The sequence below is a fragment of the Lithobates pipiens genome, unplaced genomic scaffold (assembly GCF_037356315.1).
Source record: "Lithobates pipiens isolate NorthernLeopardFrog02 unplaced genomic scaffold, aLitPip1_a1.2 Scaffold_18, whole genome shotgun sequence".
NCBI lineage: Eukaryota > Metazoa > Chordata > Amphibia > Anura > Ranidae > Lithobates > Lithobates pipiens.
Window position 1 is genome coordinate 634,784,579 of NW_027507758.1, and position 24,507 is coordinate 634,809,085.

The 24,507-nt window shown below is 46.3% G+C and overlaps 1 protein-coding gene across 2 annotated transcripts in view; it reads right to left on the minus strand.

Annotated features, from left to right (window-relative positions):
- Positions 1-339: 339 nt before the first annotated feature.
- LOC143989634 (uncharacterized) overlaps positions 340-24,507 on the minus strand; it is a 566,499-nt gene continuing 542,331 nt past the window's right edge. Inside the window, exons 1-4 of one of the 2 annotated variants that reach the window (XM_077489884.1) lie at positions 18,895-19,114; positions 5,890-6,096; positions 5,628-5,769; positions 340-2,352 (exon numbers count right to left, since the gene is read on the minus strand). In XM_077489884.1, the coding sequence (XP_077346010.1) occupies positions 1,364-2,352; positions 5,628-5,769; positions 5,890-6,096; positions 18,895-19,044 (1,488 nt within the window). In that variant the 5' untranslated portion in view covers positions 19,045-19,114 and the 3' untranslated portion in view covers positions 340-1,363. Of the gene's footprint in view, positions 2,353-5,627; positions 5,770-5,889; positions 6,097-18,894; positions 19,115-24,507 lie in introns of those variants that run through there. The other variant, XM_077489881.1, reaches the window with a different exon arrangement.

A 24,507-nucleotide genomic window follows, 5' to 3' on the forward strand; every position in this document is an offset into this window, starting at 1 on the left:
CCTTCAAGTGGAGGAGGTCATCACCAAACAGGCTGTAGCCAGAGCCTTGTTCCAGGCCAAAAAACAAATCCTTAGACATTGGAAGTCTGTTGAACCTCCTCATGGAAGCTATGGGTGGCAACGATGGGAGATATGATTCGTTTGGAAAAATACATTTACCTGCATAGGGGCAGTTTGCATAAATTTCAAGCACTATGGTTGCCTTGGCTTGACACTCCAGGACTATCCCCAACTGACTTAATCTTGGATTGGATCCTTTATAGATAGCATCATTCTCTTTCTTATGGTTATATGTGGAGTTATTGTGGAGTAAGAAATGTTCGTAACTTGACACTGCGGTTAGCAATGATATGTTTATTTCCATACCGGTGTGACATTGTTGGATTTGTCACTGATAATGTAGTGGTTTTCTGTTAAATTCTCTGGAATGTTACAATGACTTGTTACATAGTTAAATAGTTAGTAAGGTTGAATAAAGACACTAGTCCATCCAGTTCAACCTGAGTGAGTGTCTACAATTGTCCCTATCCCTGTACATTGCACACTCACATCGGTCCCTACCCTCAAGGAGCCCACAATCCAAGGTCCCCATTCATATACTAAGGCCAATCTTAGACAGAAGCCAATTAACCTACCTGCATGTCTTTGGATTGTGGGAGGAAACCGGAGTACCCGGAGGAAACCCACACAGGCACAGGGAGAACATGCAAACTCCAGGCAGGTAGTGTCATGGTTGGGATTTGAACCAGCGACGCTTCTTACTGCTAGGTGAGAGTGCTAACCACTACACCACTGTGCCGCCCGCATGACTTGTAATTGAATAAATGTATTCTCAGTAAAACTTTGAGATAAAAAATAATAATCCTATCACCAGAGCTTTTAAATCGTCGCCTACAGAAAATATTGGGTACTGAAGTCCCCATTTCACAGACGCACACAAATTTAAGGTTTAATATGTTGGATATCTATTTACTCTGTGCAACCTCAGGTTTTATATTTTACCCAAAAATTGGGTAATGTGTTTTTTGTGCCCCTAAAATGACAGTATTTATCAGTGTATAACACGCACACACCTCTAGAATGGTTTCTTACATGATGAAGATCAGCCACGATGGAGTATATCTGAGGTGTATATCAGGGTGTGCTTCTTCCCCACATGAGAGCTGTGATGTCCAGCAACATTCATATAGAAGACATTTCCCACACTCAAGGCACTAATACACCTCGAGGGTTGTTTGGGATCCCTGATGTACAGGAAGACAGGACTTCTGTGAGAAACAGGACAGGAAAGTGGCTTTTGCCCCCTGTGTGAGATCTCTGATGTGTGGAAAGATTGGACTTCTGAGAAAAACATTTCCCACACTCAGGACAGGAATGCTGGTTCTCTCATGTGAGATTTCTGATGTGACAAAAGACTGTACTTCTGTGAAAAACATTTCCCGCACTCAAGACAGGAATACGGCTTCTCCCCTGTATGAGACCTCTGATGTGTGAGAAAATGTGACTTCTGTGAAAAACATTTCCCACACTCAGGACAGGAATATGGCTTCTCTCCTGTGTGAGATCTCCGATGTTTGTAAAGACTGGACTTCACTGAAAAACATTTTCCGCACTCAGGACAGGAATACGGCTTCTCCCCTGTGTGGGATCTCTGATGCTTGCAAAGATTGGACTTCAGTGAAAAACATTTCCCGCACTCAGGACAAGAATACGGCTTCTCCCCCGTGTGAGATCTCTGATGTGTGTAAAGACTGGACTTCTCTGAAAAACATTTTCCGCACTCAGGACAGGAATACGGCTTCTCTCCCGTGTGAGATCTCTGATGTGTGTAAAGACTAGACTTCAGTGAAAAACATTTCCCACACTCAGGACAGGAATATGGCTTTTCCCCCGTGTGAGATCTCTGATGTGTGTAAAGATTGGACTTCACTGAAAAACATTTCCTGCACTCAGGACAGGAATACGGCTTCTCCCCTGTGTGATATCTCTGATGTGTATAAAGATAGGACTTCTGTGAAAAACATTTCCCGCACTCAGCACAGGAATACGGCTTCTCACCTGTGTGAGTTCTTTTATGTACATTAAGATGGGATTTAGAACGGAAACACTTCCCACATTCAGAACAGGAAAAGCTCTTCTCTGTTGGAAGGACGGCCCCGTCCCTCACAGTCTGAGGTTCCTCAGGATAAGAGGAATATGATGGTCCATCTACACTGTGTGGTGCCGGATGGACATTTGAGGTAGTCGGGTTTTCTCCTGGACTATACTGTGTGATGTCCTCATCTTCTACTTTACAGTCTGGAGACAAAGTGAGACAATCCTCTGAGGTTTTCCTCATCTCCCGTCCATCTACTAAAATAGAAATACAAAGATTATTACTAGACATGAGCTGATTGGTTCCCCTAAACCAGGACTCCGCCCACATCAGGCAGCTTTGTCTCTGAGGATCTTACAATTCCCCCCTCAAGGTAACTAGTAAATGGCTCCTCTGATCTCCTACCAGATCATTTCTTTATTCATGGACCTTAGTCAGAGAGTGAGGAAACAACGAGAACTGTCCTTTATAGGAGTGACAGTGATGAGGGGATTATAGGACGAGTGTCCCCTCCCCCTCTATCACTCATTGCCATCTTCCCAACACAAGAAGTCCTGCACTTCCTTATTTAGTCCATGATTTAGTCATGAATAACAGCGGGGCTGAGCCCCACCAGAGGTCAGAGAGTGAGGATGGGGGGAGAACAACCAAGATGAAGACTGGACTGATCCTGAAGACCCCCATCATTGGGTTATTGACTCCTCCCTCATTATCACTTCTATTTAAGGTTCCAAAGTTGGAGGATGTTCGCATTATTAACAACATATAAAAGTCTGAGCTCCAATCAAATCATTTAATATTAAATGTCCAGCTGGTAGGAAATGAATGCAAAAGAAGTAGCTCCTATATAATGCACAACTTATTATAAAGGATACAACAGTTAGGATTTTATAGTATCAGAATGATGTAATGTACAACATAGAATATATGAAAAATAGAGTGTGGGACTAGGGGAAGGGGATTATTACGGTGCCTAAAAAACAAAACAATATGCTGACCCAATCAGCTGGTACTAATCCTTTTTCCTAATTTTTCAATTGATTGTTTTGTTATAATATTCTTTTGTGCTGTCCCCGATCCCCCCTTTTCACTCCCTCCTATGCTTTGCTTGCTGACTGATTGAGCTCCCTTGGGGTGGACCGGCCCGATTTTTCGCCATTTGGTAACTGTATGGACACTCCGGGTGCTGACCTGTGGAAAAAGCACCCGCTAAAACATATACTGTGTACTGTGCTGCCCGCTCCGCGCCTATGCTTTCATCCCCCTCTCCGGTATTGACATCTCGGCTCATTCCATCCTATTCTGCCTTGCATTATTTTCGCTGACACTAGCGTCAAGCATTTTGTCATGATGATGCGATGCCAGCCGAAAGGTAGTATGGGGTTTGTAGGCTTGGACTCCTTAGCGGGCGCCTGCGCGGTTACTGTTCAGTCCGCTCTCTGCTGACGTTCATGTTTGGCGCATGCGTAGTGCGGCGTCGTTTTCGCCCGCTGGCAGCGTCCACGCCAGAACGCCGACAGAGTGGTGGGTATATAAGTCCCCTCTACCACTGGTTGGTTGCTGGCTCTCCGGGTACACCGATCTGTTAAGTGATTTTTGAGGTCAGTAATCAGGATTAGGCTGGTTTTGTTCCACACTCTCTCAGCCTTTCCTGTTTGTTATGCGCAGCTTCCTAATTATAGATAACCTCCTTCTTTTTTCTTGTATCAATAGGGACTTCTTCTCTGAGCACTATGCTTATTGTTTAGGCTCTGCTCAGGTTCAGCCTTGAATGAATGAATGAATGAATTACTTGTATAGCACACAATGCGAACTGAATCGCCTCAAGGCGCTGTGGCGAGCTTTGATCATCTGCTAAAAGAGGAAGGTCTTGAGTTTTTTCCTAAAAGCCAGGTGATTTTCTTCCAGGCGGATGTTGATTGGTAGAGCATTCCATAGCCGAGGCCCTTGGACAGCGAATCTCCGATCGGCTTTCTGACCATTATCGATTATTGTCTATGGTTGCTGGATAAATATAGAACCTCTTTCCTGTAGGTTCAGGTCAGTTTATCTACAAAAAGTTTTCTTTCTTCCCCTTTTTTTTTTCTCTTTTTGTTTTGTTATTGATCCTATGCCCTCTATCTAATTAGGTAACGCCTTTTTGTACATTCAGGTTGGCGAATACTGCGTTTATTCCATCTCAAGCTCTTCTAATATTTTTGGTGTCCCTTGTTCTTCGTATTATCACTACACTAATCCTTTATCTGGTGTGCACGAGGTATTAACTTCCCCGTATATACCATTATGTGTATATTTAACTTATTATATTTTTTTAATAAACAATTTATGCTAAATCGGTCTCCTCTCTACCCCCTGCAGTCACCATAGGTGATATACTAGGGTTGGATGTCTTTTTTCCCCCCTTGAAAGTTTTTCACCAGTGGCAGGCTTGGAGGTGAGCCGGGGGTATATATTCAGCACAATTATTTTAACCCTATTCAATCAATCCTGATTAAGAACCAGGCGATATTCACCCATTTATAACTTGTATTAATTATTGTTTTTCTGTTACCATTTATAGTTTTGTCTGTCTTTCTTTGGTTCAAAAAAAATGGTTCCCCTGAAGAAGCCATTGTAATGGCGAAACATGTTGGGACTCTTTTAGCCAACGACTAAACTCTCGACTGTATTACACTGAGTAGACGACAATTTTATTTAATGTAGATTGTATTGTTGTGATACATTTTTGAAGATACAAATTTTTATGACTATTCCACTAAATAAAGAATCAGTGTTCCTTCTTTTTAAAGTATCTATTTGTCTCTAATTATTAGTATTTACCCATTTATCATTTTTTAGGCACCGTAATAATCCCCTTCCCCTAGTCCCACACTCTATTTTTCATAATATACTGGGATGAGGTGCCCTATGTATTAGATTCCCTCGCCGCACTTTCCTATTTCTCTAACATAGAATATATAGTGCAGGGGTATGTAATGTACAATATAAATTATACAGTGTAAGGGTCAGGACTCATAATATTGGTATTCAGTAATCAGTGGAAGATGAAATGTTTACATGAGACAAGTTGCAGAGGTCCCACACTGCTGCCTCCCATCTCCTGAGACAGCACTCAGTGACTTGGGTCTGAGACTATACAGACATATCCCTCCACCCGGCACAGCCAGCAAATAACAGAGCAAGTAATCCTGGGAGAATCGTTCTGTCAGACATCTTGCCATACCCAGATATGGGGCAGAAGACCCAAAGCACATACCCCAGGTGGCTAGATCGAGTAATGTCTATGGTGAAAATGAACATTTTGCTGCCAGCCGAACCCCAGAATCTCCATAAATCCAGTCTAGATACACAAATTGTGTATGCAGCACAGAGAAGGAAGATTATCGGAGAGAAATACAGGAATACAGGATGGGGAACACAGCTCAGGAAAGTGACCGGGGATTACAGGCTGATATCACCCAGCCCCCGCCATACTCTGGACCAATCAGTGAGCAGTATGGGTGGAGGAATGTATTTAGTGTTAATGACCCACCTGTGCTGATCTCTGTAGGAGTGTCCTCCTCTATAAATGTCCCCGTTATTCCATCCTCCTCCATAGACTGCTGATCATCCCTCACATACCTCTCTTCTTCTTCTGATTTCACCTCAAATTCTATATCGATTGGATCTCCACTCTAAATCAAGAAAACGAGAGAGAATATCATCTGTAAGATATAAGCTTTGTTATTGTGACAACACATAAAAATCCACACATTGTCTCTATAAGTGTGTTTTATAAACTCCATCCCATTAACCTTGTAACAGTGGGGGATGGTGTGACCTTCCTGTGTGGTATCCCGGGAATACAGAGGACGGGGACATCTCTCTGGTGGGTTCCTGGTATTTGGTGGCTCCATCATATCCTTGTGTCGTTCTGAAAACTCCTCCATCACTCCATACTCCTCATCCTCCTCTTTATACTCTTCTTTAACATCAATATTATCGCCTCCGAGGTTTCCACGCTGAAAGATGTAATAAAACATTCATTGTAATAAACATGCTGTGTATAAAGGGGCGTGTCTAAGCCACAGATAAAGATGGCCGTTTAGCTCTAGAACTCCCTGCCACACCGGGTTTCTATTGCGGCTCACAGAGCACTAGACAGCCACTTTCAGCCCCAAACGGGGACACAAACTTCGGGGAACAACCAGGCTATGTCCCGCAGAGACAAGGGGCCGCTTAAGATTGCTTCATGCAGATGACCAGCACGCATGCACAAGATGGTGCTCGGCTCAGGTATACTGTATATATTCGTATCCTGAAAGGTTAGTTCTAATGGGCATTGTTAGCTTGACATATCAGAATTTTTGGTTATCTCTTGTCTTTATAAATATGATAATATCGTGTTTTGTGTTTTTTTTTGTCTCTTGAAATAAATAAAGGATTTGAAAAAAAAAGATGGTGCTCTGGAGGATGGCCACTCTCCTCTTCCTCCTCACAAAGAGCCTTTACTAGACACGTGCGATTAGTTTCGTACAAGTCTCAAATTCATATGAATTTCCCTAAATTCGTACTTTCGGGAGGATCCGAAATACGAATTGCCATGCGTCTGAATTTTGTACGAAATACGTAAACAAAAGTTTGTATCAGTCATCGTCGTCGACTCATTATGCTTATTATGAGGGCTCCCACCATCCCTGTGCTATGCTGACTTCCTCCTGGGGCTGTACCCCTGCTGTGCTCATTATGAGGGGCTTCCACCATCCCTGTGCTGTGCTGACTTCCTCCTGGGGCTGTACCCCTGCTGTGCTCATTATGAGGGGCTTCCACCGTCCCTGTGCTGTACTGACATACTGAGCACAGCAGGGGTACAGCCCCAGGAGGAAGTTAGCACAGCACAGTGATGGTGGGACCCCCTCATAATGAGCACATGGCTGCCATGCACAGCTGCTCCAGTTTTTTCCTGCTCCAGTTTTGATCCCCCGCACTGTAGGGGGTCACAGAGGATGTGCGGGGTCACTGGAAATTGTTTGGTGTTACCATGCATGTGCTCTCTGCACATCCCCAGTGACTCCAAACAGTGTGGGGATCTATCGAAACTGGAGCAGGCGAAAACTGGATCAGTGGTGCATGGCAGACAATCCGCTTCTCTCTTTCATTTTCAAACCTTAACGGAACAAACTGAAGAGAAGCCGATTGGTTCCAATGGGCAACTGCTCCAGATTCTGTTTGCTCCAATTTTGATACATTTCTCTAAATGTCTTTTTATCTGTTCTAGCAGTCATATGTGTAAATGAGAAGAATGGTGGGGGCACATCGGAGCACATCAGGGCATATTAGAGCACATTGGGGCACATCAGGGCACATTGGGGAACATCAGGGCACATTGGAGAACATCAGGGCACAGCGTTTACTAGCCAGCCTGCAGAGTAGCGCAGGAAGCGTGTGTAATAAGTTCTCTCTCCGCTGCTCCCTGGCGGCCCCTCCTCTCTTCTCCTCCATCCCAGATGATGTCACAAGCAAATAGGGGTAGATGAGAAGTGAGGGGAGGGATTGTGTGGAGGGACAGGGACCAACTAAGACCAAATAGCCATCTCTGCTGCAGACAATCAGTTCAAGGAATGTTCAGAGAGAGGGAGGGGTACCCCAGCTTTGGCAAATTGATTTTCAAAAATGCTAACTGCTCCATTAGCTGGGGGGACAACTAGGATCTTTGGGGTGACAGGATGTTTCCCATCACAGAAAACACCTGCTCACTCTGGACACTTGTCGGAGGGCAGGACAGTATCTCCTTGGCAATATCTGCGAGATAACACAACAGGTTGAGTGCCACCACCAGGCAAAGGTTCCTCAGCCGACTTGAACTGCTCCAATTTGCTCTGAAGGTGGTTGAAGAGTGGGAGCACATGACCAATGCTGGCATCCTCGCGGCTTAGGTGTTCTGTGACAGAGAGGAAAGGTTTGAGGACTGCCAAAATCTGCCCAATTATGGCCCAGTCCTCCCCGCCTAAAAGGTATCTCTATGCCAGTGTTATGATCACAGGCCATGGCATGGAGAGCCTTCTGCTGCTCAAGGGTGCATTCCAGCATTGCTAGGGTTGAATTCCACCTAGTTCCCACATCCTGTTTTAGGCAGTGTTCTGGAAGGCCTGCCTTCCTCTGTTCCACCCTGAGGAGGTGGCTGTCCCTCACACTCCGATGAAAGTGGCCAGCCATCTTCTGACAAGAGTCCACCACTTTGGACAGCCTTCCATCTCCGCCAGAAATGGTCTCCACCAACCGAAAACTGTCAGTTACCACCTTGTGGAGAAGGTGGGCTGAGCAGCGCACATCTACAAATAGGGATGAGCCGAACAACCCTCGGTCCGGTTCGCACCAGAACTTTCGAACGGACCGAAAATTTGTGCGAACTTTAGAACCCCATTGAAGTCTATGGGACTCGAACGTTCGAAATAAAAAGTGCTAATTTTAATGGCTAATATGAAAGATACTATCCTAAAAAGGGTTTGGGGACCTGGCTCCTGCCTCATGGGACATGGGTCAATGCCTAAAATGTTTTTAAAAATGGCCGTTTTTGCGGGAGCACTGATTTTAATGACGATTAAAGTGAAAAAAAAAGTGAAATATTGCTTTAAATATCGTGCCTGGGGGGTGTCTATAGTATACCTGTGAAGTGCCACGTGTTTCCCGTGTTTAGAACAGTCCCTGCACAAAATGACATTTAACAGAAAAAAAGTCATTTAAAACTGCTTGCGGTTTTAATGTAATATCTGGTTCCGGCAATATGGATGAAAATCATTGAGAAAAATGGCATGGGTAGCCCCCCTGCCCATTACCAGCCCCTTTGGGTCGTGTACGGATATTAAGGGGAACCCCGTACCCATATTAAAAAAAGGAAAGGCGTGGGGCATATGTTCTTCCAACATATCAGCGGAGGAGGAAGAGGATAGACAATCAACATAACAGGACAGTCACTCAGCATCAGCATAGGCAGTCTTGAAGGGATGTGATATTTTAAAAAAAAATTATTCGGTTACATCAGCTTTAGGTGCTTGGTAGCTGTGGGTGATCCAAGACTGATTCATCTTTATGAAGGCCAGTCGATCAACCTAGTCGGTGGACAGGCGCACCCTGTGATCGGTAACAAGGCCACCAGCAGCACTGAAGGTGCGTTCCGAAAGAACGCTGGATGCAGGACAGGCCCGTAGCTCAATTGCATACTGTGCAAGCTCTGGCCAGTGATCCATCCTCAAGACTCAGTAAGCCAGATGATTTTCGGTGAGAAAGGTGTCCAAGTCTGACCTTGCCCCTAGGTATTCCTGCACCATGTAAATCAGACACTGGCGATGGTTGCTGGAACCGATCATACCTTGGGGCTGCGGACTAAAAAATTGTCTGAACGCATCAGTCAGATGGCCACCTTCTCCACCGCTCCTTCTGACCGATGCCTCAGCAACACGTTGTCCAGAACCAGGAGTTTGTAACCTCCCAGTCTCTGGGAACGCGTTGCACAGACCTTTCTGCAAGGCCTCCCGGAGATGTCTCATCCTCTGCTCCCGCTGCAACAGCAAGATAAGGTCGGCAACCTTACCCTTGTACCGCGGATCAAGGAGAGTGGCCAGCCAGTAATGGTCCCTCTCCTTGATCCGAAGATCCTTCCGCAGGCTTTGCAGGATCAGGGAGGCCATGCAGCGTAGGTTAGCTGAGGCATTCGGTCCGGAGTCCCCTGGATCAGTAAGGATAACATGATCTGCAGCTACCTCCTCCCAGCCACGTACAAGTCCACGGGTTTCTTGGGACTGTAAAACATCCCTACAAGACTGCTGCTGATGCTGGGTGCCAGCCTCCACCTCCATGCTGACACAATCATCCTCCTCCTCTTCCTGTGTGATGGGTGGGACAGCAGGAACACTGTCTGATTAAAGGGGGCCTTGAGAGGCAAGGAAGTCCTCCTCTTCCTGCCTCTGTTCTGCCTCAAGTGCCCTGTCCATTATTCCACGCAGCGTATGCTCCAACAGGTGGACAAGAGGTACAGTGTCACTGATGCATGCACTGTCACTGCTCACCATCCTTGTGGCCTCCTCAAATGGTGACAGGACAGTGCATGCATCCCCGATCATGCCCAACTGGCATGGTGAGAAAAAAACAAGCTCCCCTGACCTTGTCCTGGTGCCGTAGTCGCACAGGTACTCATTGATGGCCCTCTGCTGTGTGTGCAGCCGCTGCAGCATGGCCAATGTTAAGTTCCACCTGGTGGGCATGTCACATATAAGGCGGTTCTTGGGCAGGTTCAACTCCTTTTGGAGCTCAGCCAGCCGAGCACAGGCATTAAATGATCAGCGGAAATGCACACAGACTTTCCTGGCCTGCTTCAGGACATCCTGTAAGCCTGGGTACCTGCCCAAGAACCGCTGCACCACCAGGTTAAGGACATGAGCCACACAGGGAACATGGGTCAGTTGTCCCCGTCGGAGGGCGGAGAGGAGGTTGGTGCCATTGTCACAAACCACCATTCCTGGCTTAAGCTGGCGTGGCATCAACCACCTCTCGGCCTACCCCTGCAGAGCTGGCATAATATCTGCCCCAGTGTGGCTCCTGTCCCCCAAACAAACCAGCGCAAACACGACATGGCATAGTTTTGCCTGCATACTTGCGTACCCCCTTGAACGCCTACGGAGCACAGGGCACTGGAAGAGACCATGGAGGAAGAAGAAAAGGAGGGGGTGGAGGAGAGAGGTGTGTCACAACCAGTAGTAGCATTTTGGAGGCGTGGTGGCGGAACAACCTCCAATACTACTGCACCTAGTCCTGCATCCTTCCCAGCTGCCAGATGAGTGACTCAATGGGCCGTGAAAGACAGGTAACGTCCCTGTCCATGCCTGCTGGACCATGAGTCAGCGGTAATATGCACCTTACCGATGACCGCCCTGTCCAGCGAGGCAAGGACATTGCCTTACACATGCCGGTAGAGAGCCGGAATCGCCTTCCATGAGAAAAAGTGGCGTTTGGGGACCTGCCACTGAGGAACCGTACATTGCACAAACTCATGGAAGGGGGCCGAGTCTACCAACTGAAAAGGCAGCAGTTGAAGTGCTAGCAATTTAGCCAAGCTAGCATTCAACCGCTGGGTATGTGGATGGCTGGGAGTGAACTTCTTTCGCCGGTCCAGCAGCTGGGGCAGGGAAAATTGCCTGCTATGCTATAATCGGACGTGGGTGTACTGCTAGCAGAGTGCCCGCAAGCACTTGGCTGTGACACACCTAATTCTACACCTTCATTCCTCTCAGAGCAGGTTTCAGAGAGGACTGAAGGTCTAGTGGGGTTGGAGATCCCAGCTGATGAGGAGCAAGGAGAGGTCCGCTTTGTTCTGCATGGCAGGTCAACATATGTCTGGTCAAGCATGTGGTGCCCAAGCGGCTGATGTTTTGGCCACACGAGATACGCTTGAGACATATGTTGCAAATAGCAGTGGTGCGATATGATGCACTCGTCTCAAAAAAGGCCCACACCAAAGAACTTTTAGAATAATGCGCAGAGGCAGCGCCCTGCACAGGCGGAGCTCTGCGGTGTGATTCAGTCGGTGTGCTACCCCTAAACTGGCCCCCGGAGGGCATCCTGCATCGTTGGACATGTGCCTCCTTCTCCTCTCTCCTACCAGGCACCCTCGTGGAGTCAGTGCCCTCATCATCCCCTCCCTCTTCATCGCTGGAGCAAACCTGGAAGTATGCTGCAGCTTGTGGAACATGACTGCCAGATTGCTGTCCTTCTTGAGCATCCCCTCTCTCTGCGCTAACGCTACTGCCTTCCTCTAGCTGAGTATCATCATCAGAGCCTACAAAACACTGGGCATCCTCCTGGAGCATGTACCCAACACTGTGCTCAAAGAGTTCAGGGGACTCCTCAGGAGGACGTGGTGGGTCTAGGGAAGGAGTTACTGATGATGACATTGAGACGAGGGAAGACGATGTGTTGGCAGCTGCTTTGCTAGTACTCTGAGCCTGGTCGAGAGAGGATGAGGAGGATGAAGAGGGCTTGGTCATCCACTCTACCAAGTCTTCGGCATGATGCGGCTCAAGACGTCCAGCACGTCCAGCTGCCGAAAATAAGTCCCCAGGGGAGATACCGGTGTATACTGTGCTGCGCTGGAGGCACACAACACCAACTAACTACTGCAGATGGCTCAATTACAGAAGAGCTATATAGGTGGATAAAATGGTGTATACTGTGGTCAGGGCACGCAGACAACACCCACAATCTCCTACAGCTGACTGAAAGCTCTACTACAGAAGAGCAATATAGCTAGCTATATAGGTGGATATAATGGTGTCTGCGTGCCCTGACCGCAGTATACAACACCCACAATCTCCTACAACTGACTGAAAGCTCTATTACAGAAGAGAAATATAGCTAGCTGTATAGGTGGATAATGGTGTATACTGTGGTCAGGGCATGCAGACAACACCCACAAACTCCTGCAGATTGCTAAAAGCTCAATTACAGAAGAGCAAGAATGCTAAATCGGCCGATAACGAACGGTGTATACTGTGTTGAAGGTACACAGAGAACACCCACTAACTCCTACAGACACCAACACACTAGACAAGGCCGCCGTGCTGGCAGCCTTATATAGTGTGGGGCGTGTACTACACAGCCTGAGCTATGATTGGCCACAGGCATCCTGCCTCTGGCCAATCATGGCTCTCCTCGCTGCCGGCACTGTGACTGGCCAAGCATGCGGGGTCACAGTGCATGCTTGGCCAATCATGAGCCAGCAATGCACTGCGATGGCGCAGTGCATTGTGGGCCGTGAGCGCCACACGAATTTGGCGCGACCGTATGTTCGACTCGAACATCAAGCTCATCCCTATCCACAAAGCTGCCATCCTTTACAGCCTTGACCATGTTGCTCCCTCCATCAGTGACAACATCCAATCCGGTAGTTGCTGTCTGCCTGTCCAAACCACTGCAACAACATTTTCTGCAGGGCTTTCAGCATGTTTTGCGCTGTGTGCTTTTCATCAAGCACCTCAGCGTGCAGGGGGAAGGAACGGTGCCCCTGTTTGTCAACTGCTGACGAGGATCCAGATGTTTGAACTACATCATGGGACACCTTGGCCTGTCACCAATGTGCCGTCAGGGACAGGAAGGCATGCTGGGCACTACACGCACTCCACAGGTCAGTGGTCAGGTGCACTGCCTGTCCACCTGCCCTTCCAATCTCCTCCTTGAGCACCCCGACACAAGACCTGTATAAGGCTGGCACCACAGTTTGGCTGAATGTCTTACGTGATGGCACACAGTACTGTGGTGCAACAGCCTGCATCAATTACTTGAAGGGTTCACCTTCCACCATGTTGAAAGGTGCTCCTCCAACTGCAATGAGCTGGCCAATCAGGCGTGTTATTTTACATACCTGCGCCCGAGACATACCCTTACTCTGAAAGCCACCAAAATCTTCCAGGGTGGCCTGGCTGGTATGGATTGGATGCGGGATGGTAACAGCATTCTTTTCTGCCTTATACTGGTTGGTGGTGCTGGAACTCATGGTGGATGTGGCGGTGCCACTATTGGTTCCCCTTTTGGTGTTTGGAGGAGTGGCCATAATACTTTTCTCCCCTAACAGCACTGCATGGTGGTGCACACGCATGTGCTGGTTCATGCCACTATTACTGAGATGCCCTATGTCTTGGCCCCGGCTGACCTCCCTGCCACAGTGATTGCATTTGGCCTTCTGACCAACACCAATTCTTTTAAAATGTTGCCAATGCTGGAACGGCAGCCACCACCAATGACACTGCCTGATGGAATCCCTTCCACTGCAGTGGTCACACTCTATTTCTGAGGTTCGGCAGGAGCAGGAGGAAGAGACCTGAACATCCCAGGTATTTTGGGTGCTGTGATGGATTGAGGCCTTAGCCCCTGTACACACGGTCGGAGATTTCCACAACCAAATCTGTCGGATTTTGCCTGTCGGATTTTGTCCGTCGGATCTTGTCCGAAACTGTTGCATACACACGGTCTGGCCAAGTTGTCGAAAAATCCGATCTTTCAGAACGTGATGACATAATATCGTTACGATGGGACTACGTTCAGGCTAGTAGCCAATAGCTTTGATGTAGGAATTTGATCTGAGCATGCGTGGCACTTGGTCCGATCAAAATGCTCTACACATGATCGGATTAGGTCCATCCGGCCCAGTTGGTCGGGAAATATTTCCAACATGTTGGAAAATTGGGTCGGACGGAGATTCGGATGGAATCAGTCCGATGCATACCACACACAGTCGGATTATCCGACGACACGGTCCGATAAGACGCAATCCGACAGATTATCCGACCGTGTGTACAAGGGCTAATGGTTGCATTGGCCCATTCTGATGCTGGAGGCTTAGAAAGCACTTGGGCAGGGGTCTTTTCAGGAGTGAAAAGTAGTGGGGACTGAGGGGAGATACTTTCTGGGCTGTCGGTGGTGCCAACATGGGTAGAGGGCTGGAAATTAAATTTGTCTACAACAATTTCAGGAAAGCCTGCTTCCACCTCTTTCAAGTTGCCAAGGGAACAGTGATCATTAGAAGCAGTAAACTCTGTCTCCTTGCTGATCACTGCCAAGCTCCCTGTAGTGCTGATGGTGATGGCACAGGCAGCAATGGTGGTGGTGACATCATCATGAGCCTCAGCCTCCTGACATGTTTCTTGCTGCATGACCAGGATCTCCAGCTTTGGCTGCACAAATGTATGTGCTCTGGGAACTCCTTTGCCCTGCCCTCTTACATAAAAGGTACCAATGGGCAGCATGCTACCAGCAGCAGTGGCAGAGGTGGTAGTGCCACTTTTGCTATGAACTGTGCTGCTGGTTCTAGGAGGTAAATCCTGGAACAGCTGGCGACGTGCAAATGTCTGCTGTTTGCCAGGCTTTTTATCACCAGCAGTCTTCACTCCCATTCGCCTCAGCTTTATGGGAGGTGAGCTGAGCTCAGAGGGTGCAGAGACAGAACGTCCCACCTGCTGCTCATGTACACGGCTCATAGCGCTCCCTCTCCCAGCAGCACTCTTACTGCTTTTTTGGCCTTGTTTGCTGCTCATTATTCCTTAGAAAAATGTAGACAAAAAAAATATGTTTTTGATTGCAGCAAACTAACACCAATATCACCAAATGTACAAATAGAAAATAACAAAATATTAACTAAATGAAACAAGAAATGAAAAAAAAAAAAAAAAAAAAGCTCTCTCAAAACCAACCAAAAAAACAAATAAAACCAGAAACTAAAGACTAACAGATGATACACTCGCAAACTACAACAGATATAAACTAAAATGAACAATGAAAAAACTAAGGATTGCAAAGATATTTGCTCAGATGCACAGACAAATAATCATGTGATCTGCTCCACTACACTAACTAACCCACAAAGGGAAGTCACATGATCGGGCCTGCCCTGTAGGCCTCAGCTGCAGAAGAAAACCTCTGATTGGTCAACCAAGTCACATGTTGTTTCCGTAGTAACGAAATTTGGACCAAAAAGTGAAACGCATCCAACGAAAATTCGTATTTCGGATCGGAAATTCTTCAATGGAATTTCGTATTTCAGATAAAAACCAAACTTCCATCAGCATCGACTGTCATATTGAGGTATATATATTTTTGCCTTTAAATTCATCGTAAAGAACGTTCGTACAAGTTAACGAACCTAACGACAATTCGTACGAATCGAGATTAAATTTTGGAATCGAATTACGAAGTACGAATTAATTCTAATACGAACCCTAACAGAATGAAACAAAACAAATTTATTGACGGCACCCATGTCTAGCCTTTACGTCCTACAGCCTCAGACAGACAATCTCTTTGACATGGAGGACTCCTCACAGCAGCAAGACAACCCCACAGCTTCTGATAGAGGTAAGAGAGCTGTGGAATCACCTTCACACTCTCCACAGAAACTTCTCTCAGCTAAGGCCGCGTACACACGAGAGGATTGTCCGTCCAACTAAGTCCGTCAGACAATCCGACAGACAGTCCGTCCTACTTTTGAATGAACGGACTTGACCACACACGACGAACAGACAGTCCGCTGAAAGCTTGCGCGATGACGTGTACAGCACGTACGATGGGACTAGAAATACGACGTCCAATACACTGCAATGCAACCTTCGGCCGTGTAAATCCTTTCTGAGCATGCGCCATACTCAGTCCATTCAGTGATCTGCAGTGCATAAAATATATATACAGTCTCCTACATATATATATCCACTGCATTCTAGTCTAGCCAAGCCTATACCTAACTATAGGCCATTCCTGGTGTACATATTCAAAGATACTTTCAGGTAGGCAGGCAGGTGATTCAGTGATCTGCAGTGCATAAAAATATATATATAGTTCCCTACATATATATCCACTGCATGCTAATCTAGCCAAGCCTATACCTGACTGCAGGCCATTCCTGGTGTAATTTTTCTAGTAAACTTCAGGCGGTGTTTTGCTAATCCAATTTTACAGCATGTCTGGAAGGCCACAAGGGAAAGGTAGATGCTCACAGGCCACTAAAAGAGGGCAAGCAGGCTCTGTGTCTACAGCCAACAGTGCTGGTCGTGGACACGGTGCATCCTCAGCATGTGGCCGTGGGGCACGCTTGTCCTTTTTTTCGCCAGCTGGCCGCATTGAGCCACAACATGCAGAAGAGTTGGTAGAGTGGATCACAAAGCTGTCCTAGTCCTCTGTCACCCAGGCTAAGACAAGTTTGGCTGCCAATGCAGCTGCCAAAGTGGCCTATTCCATCGGCTCAATGTCATCAGTCACTCCTTCCCTAGCCCCACCATGATGTCCTGAGGAGTCCCCGAACTGTTCGACCACAGTGTCGGGTACATGCTGTAGGAGGATGTACAGCATTTTCAAGGCTCCGATGATGGTACCCAGGTTGAGGATGAAGGCAGTAACGTGAGCCCAGAGAGAGAGAGAGAGTGTCCAAGGACAAGAAACTGGCAGTCATATTCCCCCAGCTGCAGTAAACTGCCAGGTTTGCTCCAGTGGCGAGGAGGGAGGGAATGATGAGATCACTGACTCGACGTGGGTGCCTGATAGAAGAGAGGATGAGGAGGAGGAGGCACATCTCCAACGAGGCAAGATGCCCTCCAGGGGCCAGATTAAGGACAGCCTACCGACTGCATCACACCGCAGAGCTCCATATGTGCAGGACACTGCTGACTCCACGTTTTTTCAAAAGTTCTTTGGTGTGGGCCTTTTTTGAGACGTGTGCAGCAGATCGCACCATTGCTGTTTGCAACATATGTCTGAAGCATATCAAGCATGGCCAAAACAGCAGCCGCTTGGGCACCACATGCTTTACCAGACATATGTCGAGCTCCCATACAGTCCGTTGGCACAAGTACTTAAAAGATCCACACCAAAGCAGGGCCTGTTCTAGTGCCCACCAAGAGTAACTGTGGGGGCTTACAGTGTTGTGACAACACCACCACACCGTCCACCACCAAAGGCCCAATTTTTCTGACCCTGTTCAAAAGGGGCTTGCAATTCTTCTTGCAATGTGATTACAATTCTTCATATAATATTTCACAGCAGGGCCCATTCTAGCACTGTGAGGGCTTACAGTGTTCTGGTACCACCAACACCTAAGGCCCAAATTTCTGCAGAGTATATAGTGAAGGCCGTATAGTATATACAGGCAGTCCCTTATTTTCAAACATCCAACTTATAAACTACTTACAAACGGAGTTAGACAACAGGAAGTGAGAAGAAATCTACCCCTAGGAAGGGAAATTATCTCCTGTAAGAGTTAATATGGGAAAAAGGTGTCTCCTCCACTGATGCCTTATTATCACCAATCCTTGTTTCTCTAAAAACCCCACATTTTCAAAATCCAATTGTCATTGGGACAGAAGGTGAGGTCAAATCTTCTGAACAGGGACACAGACAGCAAAACAAATGTTACAGGGGTGATAACTCTTCCCTATGTTATGTAAAAAAGCTTAAAATTTGATTTTTTGGGCTGGATCTACATTTTACCTGTTCCAAATTACAAACAGATTTAAATGACTTTTATTCCTTTAGAAATGTCATTTTGTGCAGAGACTGTTCTAAACCTGGGAAACATGCGCCACTTTATAGGCATACTATAGACACCCCCAGGTACGAAATGTAAAGGTATATTTCACTTTTATTTTTTCACTTTAAGCATTATTAAAATCACTGCTCCCGAAAAAACAGCCGTTTTTAAAACTTTCTTTTGCATTGATACATGTCCCCTGGGGCAGGACCCGAGTCCTCAAACCCTTTTTAGGACAATAACTTGCATATTAGCCTTTAAAATTCGCACTTTTGATTTCTCACGATCAAGTCCCATAGACTTTAATGGTGTTCGAATATTCGCACAAACTTTCGGTACGTTCACATGTTCTTGATGCGAACCGAACCGGGGGTGTTCGGCTCATTCCTACTCTCTGTTGAACCTGATGATGCCTACCCTATTCTATTAGCTAAACACAACCCTCTCTCTCTGCATAATTCCTTAAGTATAAACTAACTTAAGTGTCCACTAACTCGTCATAACACCCCTCAACCCCCACCCCCATGTATCTGGATCTGAAATCTGGACTCCATAACACATTGTCATAAGAATTCTGCTTTGATATATTTGTATTTACTAATATTTTCTTGATTGTCATATTGTAGATTGCATCACTTATGCCTTACGATGCATTCATAAGTAAAAATTTGTAAAATTTGCAAAATTTTAATAAAAAATAAATCATTTAATAAACATGTTGTGTATAAATCACAACTATCAATACTTGTCAATCATCTACCTGATGATGGTGGGGGATGGTGTGACCTTCCTGTGTGGAATCCCGGGAATACAGAGGACGGGGACATCTCTCTGGTGGGTTTCTGTAGCTGGATGACTCCACCATGGTGTCCTGGTACAGATCTCTGTGTTCTTTTCGAAACTCCTCCATCACCCCATCCTCATCATCCTCCTCTTTTATCTCTTCTTTAACCTCAATTGTAGAATCTCTCCGGTTTCCACTCTGAATATATAATATAAATGACATCAATGGTAACAATGCAGATAATGTACAGATCCTAATGATACTATCAGTGATTGTTCCTCATCTACCTGATGATGGTGGGGGATGGTGTGATCTTCCTGTGTGGAATCCCGGGAATACAGAGGATGGGGACATCTCTCTGGTGCGTTCCCATTACTGGATCCATCTGTAGGAAACACACACACTGACTGAATACATTGTTTCTATGTGTTTATCAGATGATGGGGGATCTAGGTGGAGCCTCCGTACTGCTCTCTCCTTTACAATAAAGTCTCCTCTTACCCGGTGATGTGAGGGGCGGCTGATTGTCCATCATGACGTCCTTGTAGAGATCCTTGTGTCCTTCTAAATACTCCCACTCCTCCATGGAGAAATAGACAGTGACATCCTGACACCTTATAGGAACCTGACACACACAATGATACAGTCACCATCCAGACACATCCCTTGTCTGTTACTGGATAATGTCCCAGAATTCCCAGAATCCTCCTCACCTCTCCTCCATCATCTCTCTGGTGACTTCTAGAATCTTCTTTGTATTTCTCTATTCTATCAGGGAGGGAGGTGGAGGCAATGTGATGGTCATATGATCTCCAGACTTCACAGGAGGAAAACTCTAGATCTGAACACAAATAGTAAAATCAAATGATATTCCCAGAATCCTCCTCACCTCTCCGGTCAGGTCTCCCTTTTATTAAAGCCCCACTTCAGGCTGAGGTATAAATTACCCACACAGGACCCCCCACACTATGCAGGTTAAACAACTTTTGCAGGCATTCTGACATCATTACATACAACACAGGACCAACAGTCCCACTTTGCTAGTGAGGATGCCAAGGGTCCCACATGCTAAGAGCATCAGAAAACAAAAAGAGATGGAGGGACATTGGGAAAAGGAGCTTATAGGTCAGTATGATGTCATAGGGTTCTCCTACTCTGGATAGAAGAACATTGGTAGAAGGAGCTGTGAGGTCAGTGTAAGGTCATTGTGATGTCATAGGACATATAGGCTCTGGATGGAGGGACATTTGGAGGGGGAGATTTGAGGGGTCCTCTATATGAGGCTCCTGTGCAAACCAAATCATTGTTCCTGGGTGTGTCCTTCCTCTCCTAAACTGAAGAGTGAACTTTGACCTTTACCATACAGAAATCTGTCAGGAATGTGTGAAAGTAAGCTCTCATGTGATCAGGTGACGTGCGGAGGAACGGAGTGTAAATAGCAGACAATTTTCTCCAGAGCTCCTAATGGTGGGGATGGATTTTGCTGAGTGCTGGTGCCAAGTTTCCACCCCCCAGGATCACTGCAGGTGTGGAGAAAAGCTGTGTAAGAGGATATGGAGGAGAGATGAGGAGGAGATCCAGGAATCAGGATAAAGGTCAGGACAAGCAACAGACGAGATCATCCAAGAGATGAAGTCGGGGTCACTACACAGAAAATCAATCCAAGGAAACAACAGGCAGGACGAGGAATAGCAAGAAGGAGCTCAGAGACCAATGAGAATATTGCTCAGCCAATGGGAGATGATCTCAGCATGACTTACATAATGAAGGAGATGAGGGGGAGGGGAGGAAGTCACTTATGGTGACCATAGAGACATGGAAATTCAGCTGGTTCAGCAGGGATCGGTCACATTTCCATCCATGTGTGGTCACTGCCGGATAAAAGTCACTCCGTCAGCGGCTGCAGCCAATAGCTTCATTACTGATCTGTGTATTCTGAGAGCGGAGGAGCGCCCCCCATTGTCAGAATACAATAGTGCAGCGGGGAGGATTCCCCCATCCCCTTCCAATGTGGGGAATCACTTGTTTTTTCACTCATCCCGCTGGCTAGAGTTGCCACCTCACCCCTTTAAACCCCAACACATATGAATTGCACAGCAGGTTCTGTGTCTGATTATGGTGGCAATTAAACTCACTTGTTGCCTTATCTGCATTTAATTAGGCTCAGAACCGGTGTAATTCATATGTGTTCAGGTTTAAAGGGATGAGGTGGCAACCCTACCGCTGGATGAATGATAAAACTGAACCATGTATGGCCAGATTTGGAAGGAAGATATATTCATCATCAACTGATCCCCCTGAAGGGGTTAATCTACGTATTACCTTCACTCCCGCCAAATCCTGCAGTGTCTTCTCTTTATGTCTTACCAAATGAAATGCCCTCCCTTTACCTGACATCACTTCCTGTCTGTATCTGACATCACTTCCTGTCTGTATTCCATAGAGACTTTTTTTTACTGGGTAGAGGTGAGATCACCACCTTGTGGAGCTCAGAGGAACTGCAGCTCGTGAATCGTCTCGTAGTGTGAACACTGCTGTTTCAAGCATAGAAATTAAGACACTGCAAGCTGTTTGAGGAGTCGTGTTGAATTGTATAACAGGAACAGCAAACACAGAACACAAAACAGGAAGTACAAGCAATGCAATATTACCATAGAATATATTACCATAGAGTCACTGTATTTGTATTAGAAATTCATAACATCTCCCTTTTTTACATTCAATCCAAAAATCCTAAAAACAGATTGTGAACAGTCGTAAACATAACATATTGTGTTACTGGTGGTAGATACACTACAGATTGAGTCTATTTGGCTGCCTTGAAACTCGAACGCTGCACAAGGCCACAGTGATTTTCCTGGGGAATACTGTTCAGCTCCAGAAGGTGTTGAAGAGCTGCTCTCTTTCCTGGCTGGTGTGTTTGGTACAGAAGAACTTACTGGTATATGTGGCTTCATTATGTCATCCTTATGGTATCCTTCAGATATGACAGTATTATTGTTTATGCTTTGCTTATGTGGTCCAGTAGGAAAAGGAGCATTGTAGGACAAGGAGAATTGTAGGACTAGGAGCATTGTAGGACTAGGGGCATTGTAGGACTGGGGACATTGTAGGACTAGGGGCATTGTAGGACTAGGGGCATTGTAGGACTAGAGACATTGTAGGACTAGGGACATTGTAGGACTAGGGGCACTGTAGGGCAAGGAGCATTGTAGGACTAGTGGCATTGTAGGACTAGGGGCATTGTAGGACAAGGAGCATTGTAGGACTAGGGGCATTGTAGGACAAGGAGCATTGTAGGACTAGAGGCATTGTAGGACTAGGGGCATTGTAGGACTAGGGGCATTGTAGGACTAGGGACATTGTAAGACTAGGGGCATTGTAGGACAAGGAGCATTGTAGGACTAGAGGCATTGTAGGACTAGGGGCATTGTAGGACTAGGGGCATTGTAGGACAAGGAGCATTGTAGGACTAGAGGCATTGTAGGACTAGGGGCATTGTAGGACTAGGGACATTGTAAGACTAGGGTCATTGTAGGACAAGGAGCATTTTAGGACTGGGGCAGTGTAGGACTCGGGGCATTGTAGGACTAGGAGCATTGTAGGATTAGGGGCATTGTAGGACTAGTAGCATTATAGGACTAGGAGCATTGTAGGACTAGGGGCATTGTAGAACTAGGGACATTGTATGACTAGGGGCATTGTAGGATTAGGGGCATTGTAGAGCAAGGAGCATTGTAGGACTAGGGGCATTGTAAGACTAGGGGCATTGTAGAACAAGGAGCATTGTAGGACTAGGGACATTTTAGGACTCTGGGCATAGTAGAACTAGGAGCATTGTAGGACTAGGGGCATTGTAGGACTAGGAGCATTGTAGGACTAGGGGCATTGAGCACCTCAGAAGGATCATATGCAGGATGCTCATAGGCTTGTGCTGTGAGTTGTTCTGCCACTCGCAGGTCCACTCAATTGCGGCGGTAGAGATCGCCTTCCACTTTCACAAGATATAAGTGAGGAGCAACTCTCTGAACAGAGGTACCCAGTCTCCAGTGACCAGTCCTATCACCAGGCAGCAGCATCATACGGATTGACTTTCCAATGCTTAGCTCAGGTAAGTCTTTGGCAGACACATCCAATGTCACTTTGTAGATCTGTTTTCTATGTCAGAGTTTCTCCAGTACACCTGTGACCACACAAGGTTCAAGCAATTTGTTTGGCACAGGTAATGAAGTCTTCAGTCTCCTTGACATCAAGTGCTGTGCAGGACTACTGTCCATACCTTCGGTTGGGTTGTTCCTCCAATGTAGAATGGCTTTTACGGGTCATTACCATTATATTTGGACTTCTTGCAAAGATTCTTTACTATCTTTACATCTGATTCTGCTTTGCCATTAGCTTGTGGGTGCTGCAGGGATGAGGTAATATTATCCTAGATGACTCTGTCCGGCAGGCCATAGCGTGCAAACTGTACTTCACAACGCTTGATTGTAGTTTCAGCAGACAGGGCAGGAAGGTGCTCAATCTCCCAAAAATCAGAATAGTGATCCACAATCAGTAGAAAATTTTGCCCAGTATAATTGAGTAAATCCATACCTACAATTTGCCAAGCCCGGGTGGGCAGCACATGTGACATTATGGGTCCTTTCTGTCGTGCCTGTGCATATTCATTTCATGCTGAGCAACGGCTAACAAAGTCTCTAATCTCATTTTTTATGTTGGGCCAACATAAGATATCTTGTGCCTGCCTATAGCATGCTTCTCCACCAATGTGACTGCCATGAATGCGTGTCACCGATCTTAGAGATTTAGGAATGATGACTCTTGACCCCTTGTAAAGTATGCCAGTTTCATCTAATATTCTCTCACAAGTAATGGTACTTCCATCTTTGAATCTGGACAATCATTCAGAACAGCAGATTTACGTGTTTGCAAACTCTTATCAATTTCTGTGGGTGATTTTATCCGAAAGCAAGCGCTGGTCTGTGACGTCTGAATAATTGACCTGTGATAGGACATCCAGGTCCTGTTGAACATTGTAGACTGTGTGTTGTGCACATTCAGGTGTGTCACCTGCTGCTGTAGCTCTGCTAAGAGTGTCCCTAATGTACATTTCAGGTCCAGGTTTATAGACAACATTCAGGCAATACTTTTGTAACATTAGAAACGTGTTCTGTAGGTGTTTGGGTGCACACAAAAGTGGTTTCTTGAAAATAGATATCAGAGGCTTATGATCAGTTCCTGCCGGGATCTTGTCACAACCATAGAGGTAGCGATGAAAGCGCTAGCAGGCAAACACAATACTCAGACATTCCTTTTCAATTTGTGTGTAGTTTTGCTCAGGGTCAATGCCCTTGAAGCAAATGTGATAGGCTGGCCAGCTTACAATAGGCAACACCCAAGTCCACTTTTTCTTGTATTACTTTGAATAGTTACATGTTCTGTCACATCATAGTACTTAAAGCGGGATTCCACCCTAAAGTGGAACCTCCTCTGATCGGATCCCTCCCCCCGTCCGGTGTCACAATTGACACCTTTCAGGGGGGAGGGGGGTGGAGATACCTGTCAAAGACAGGTATTTACAACCACTTC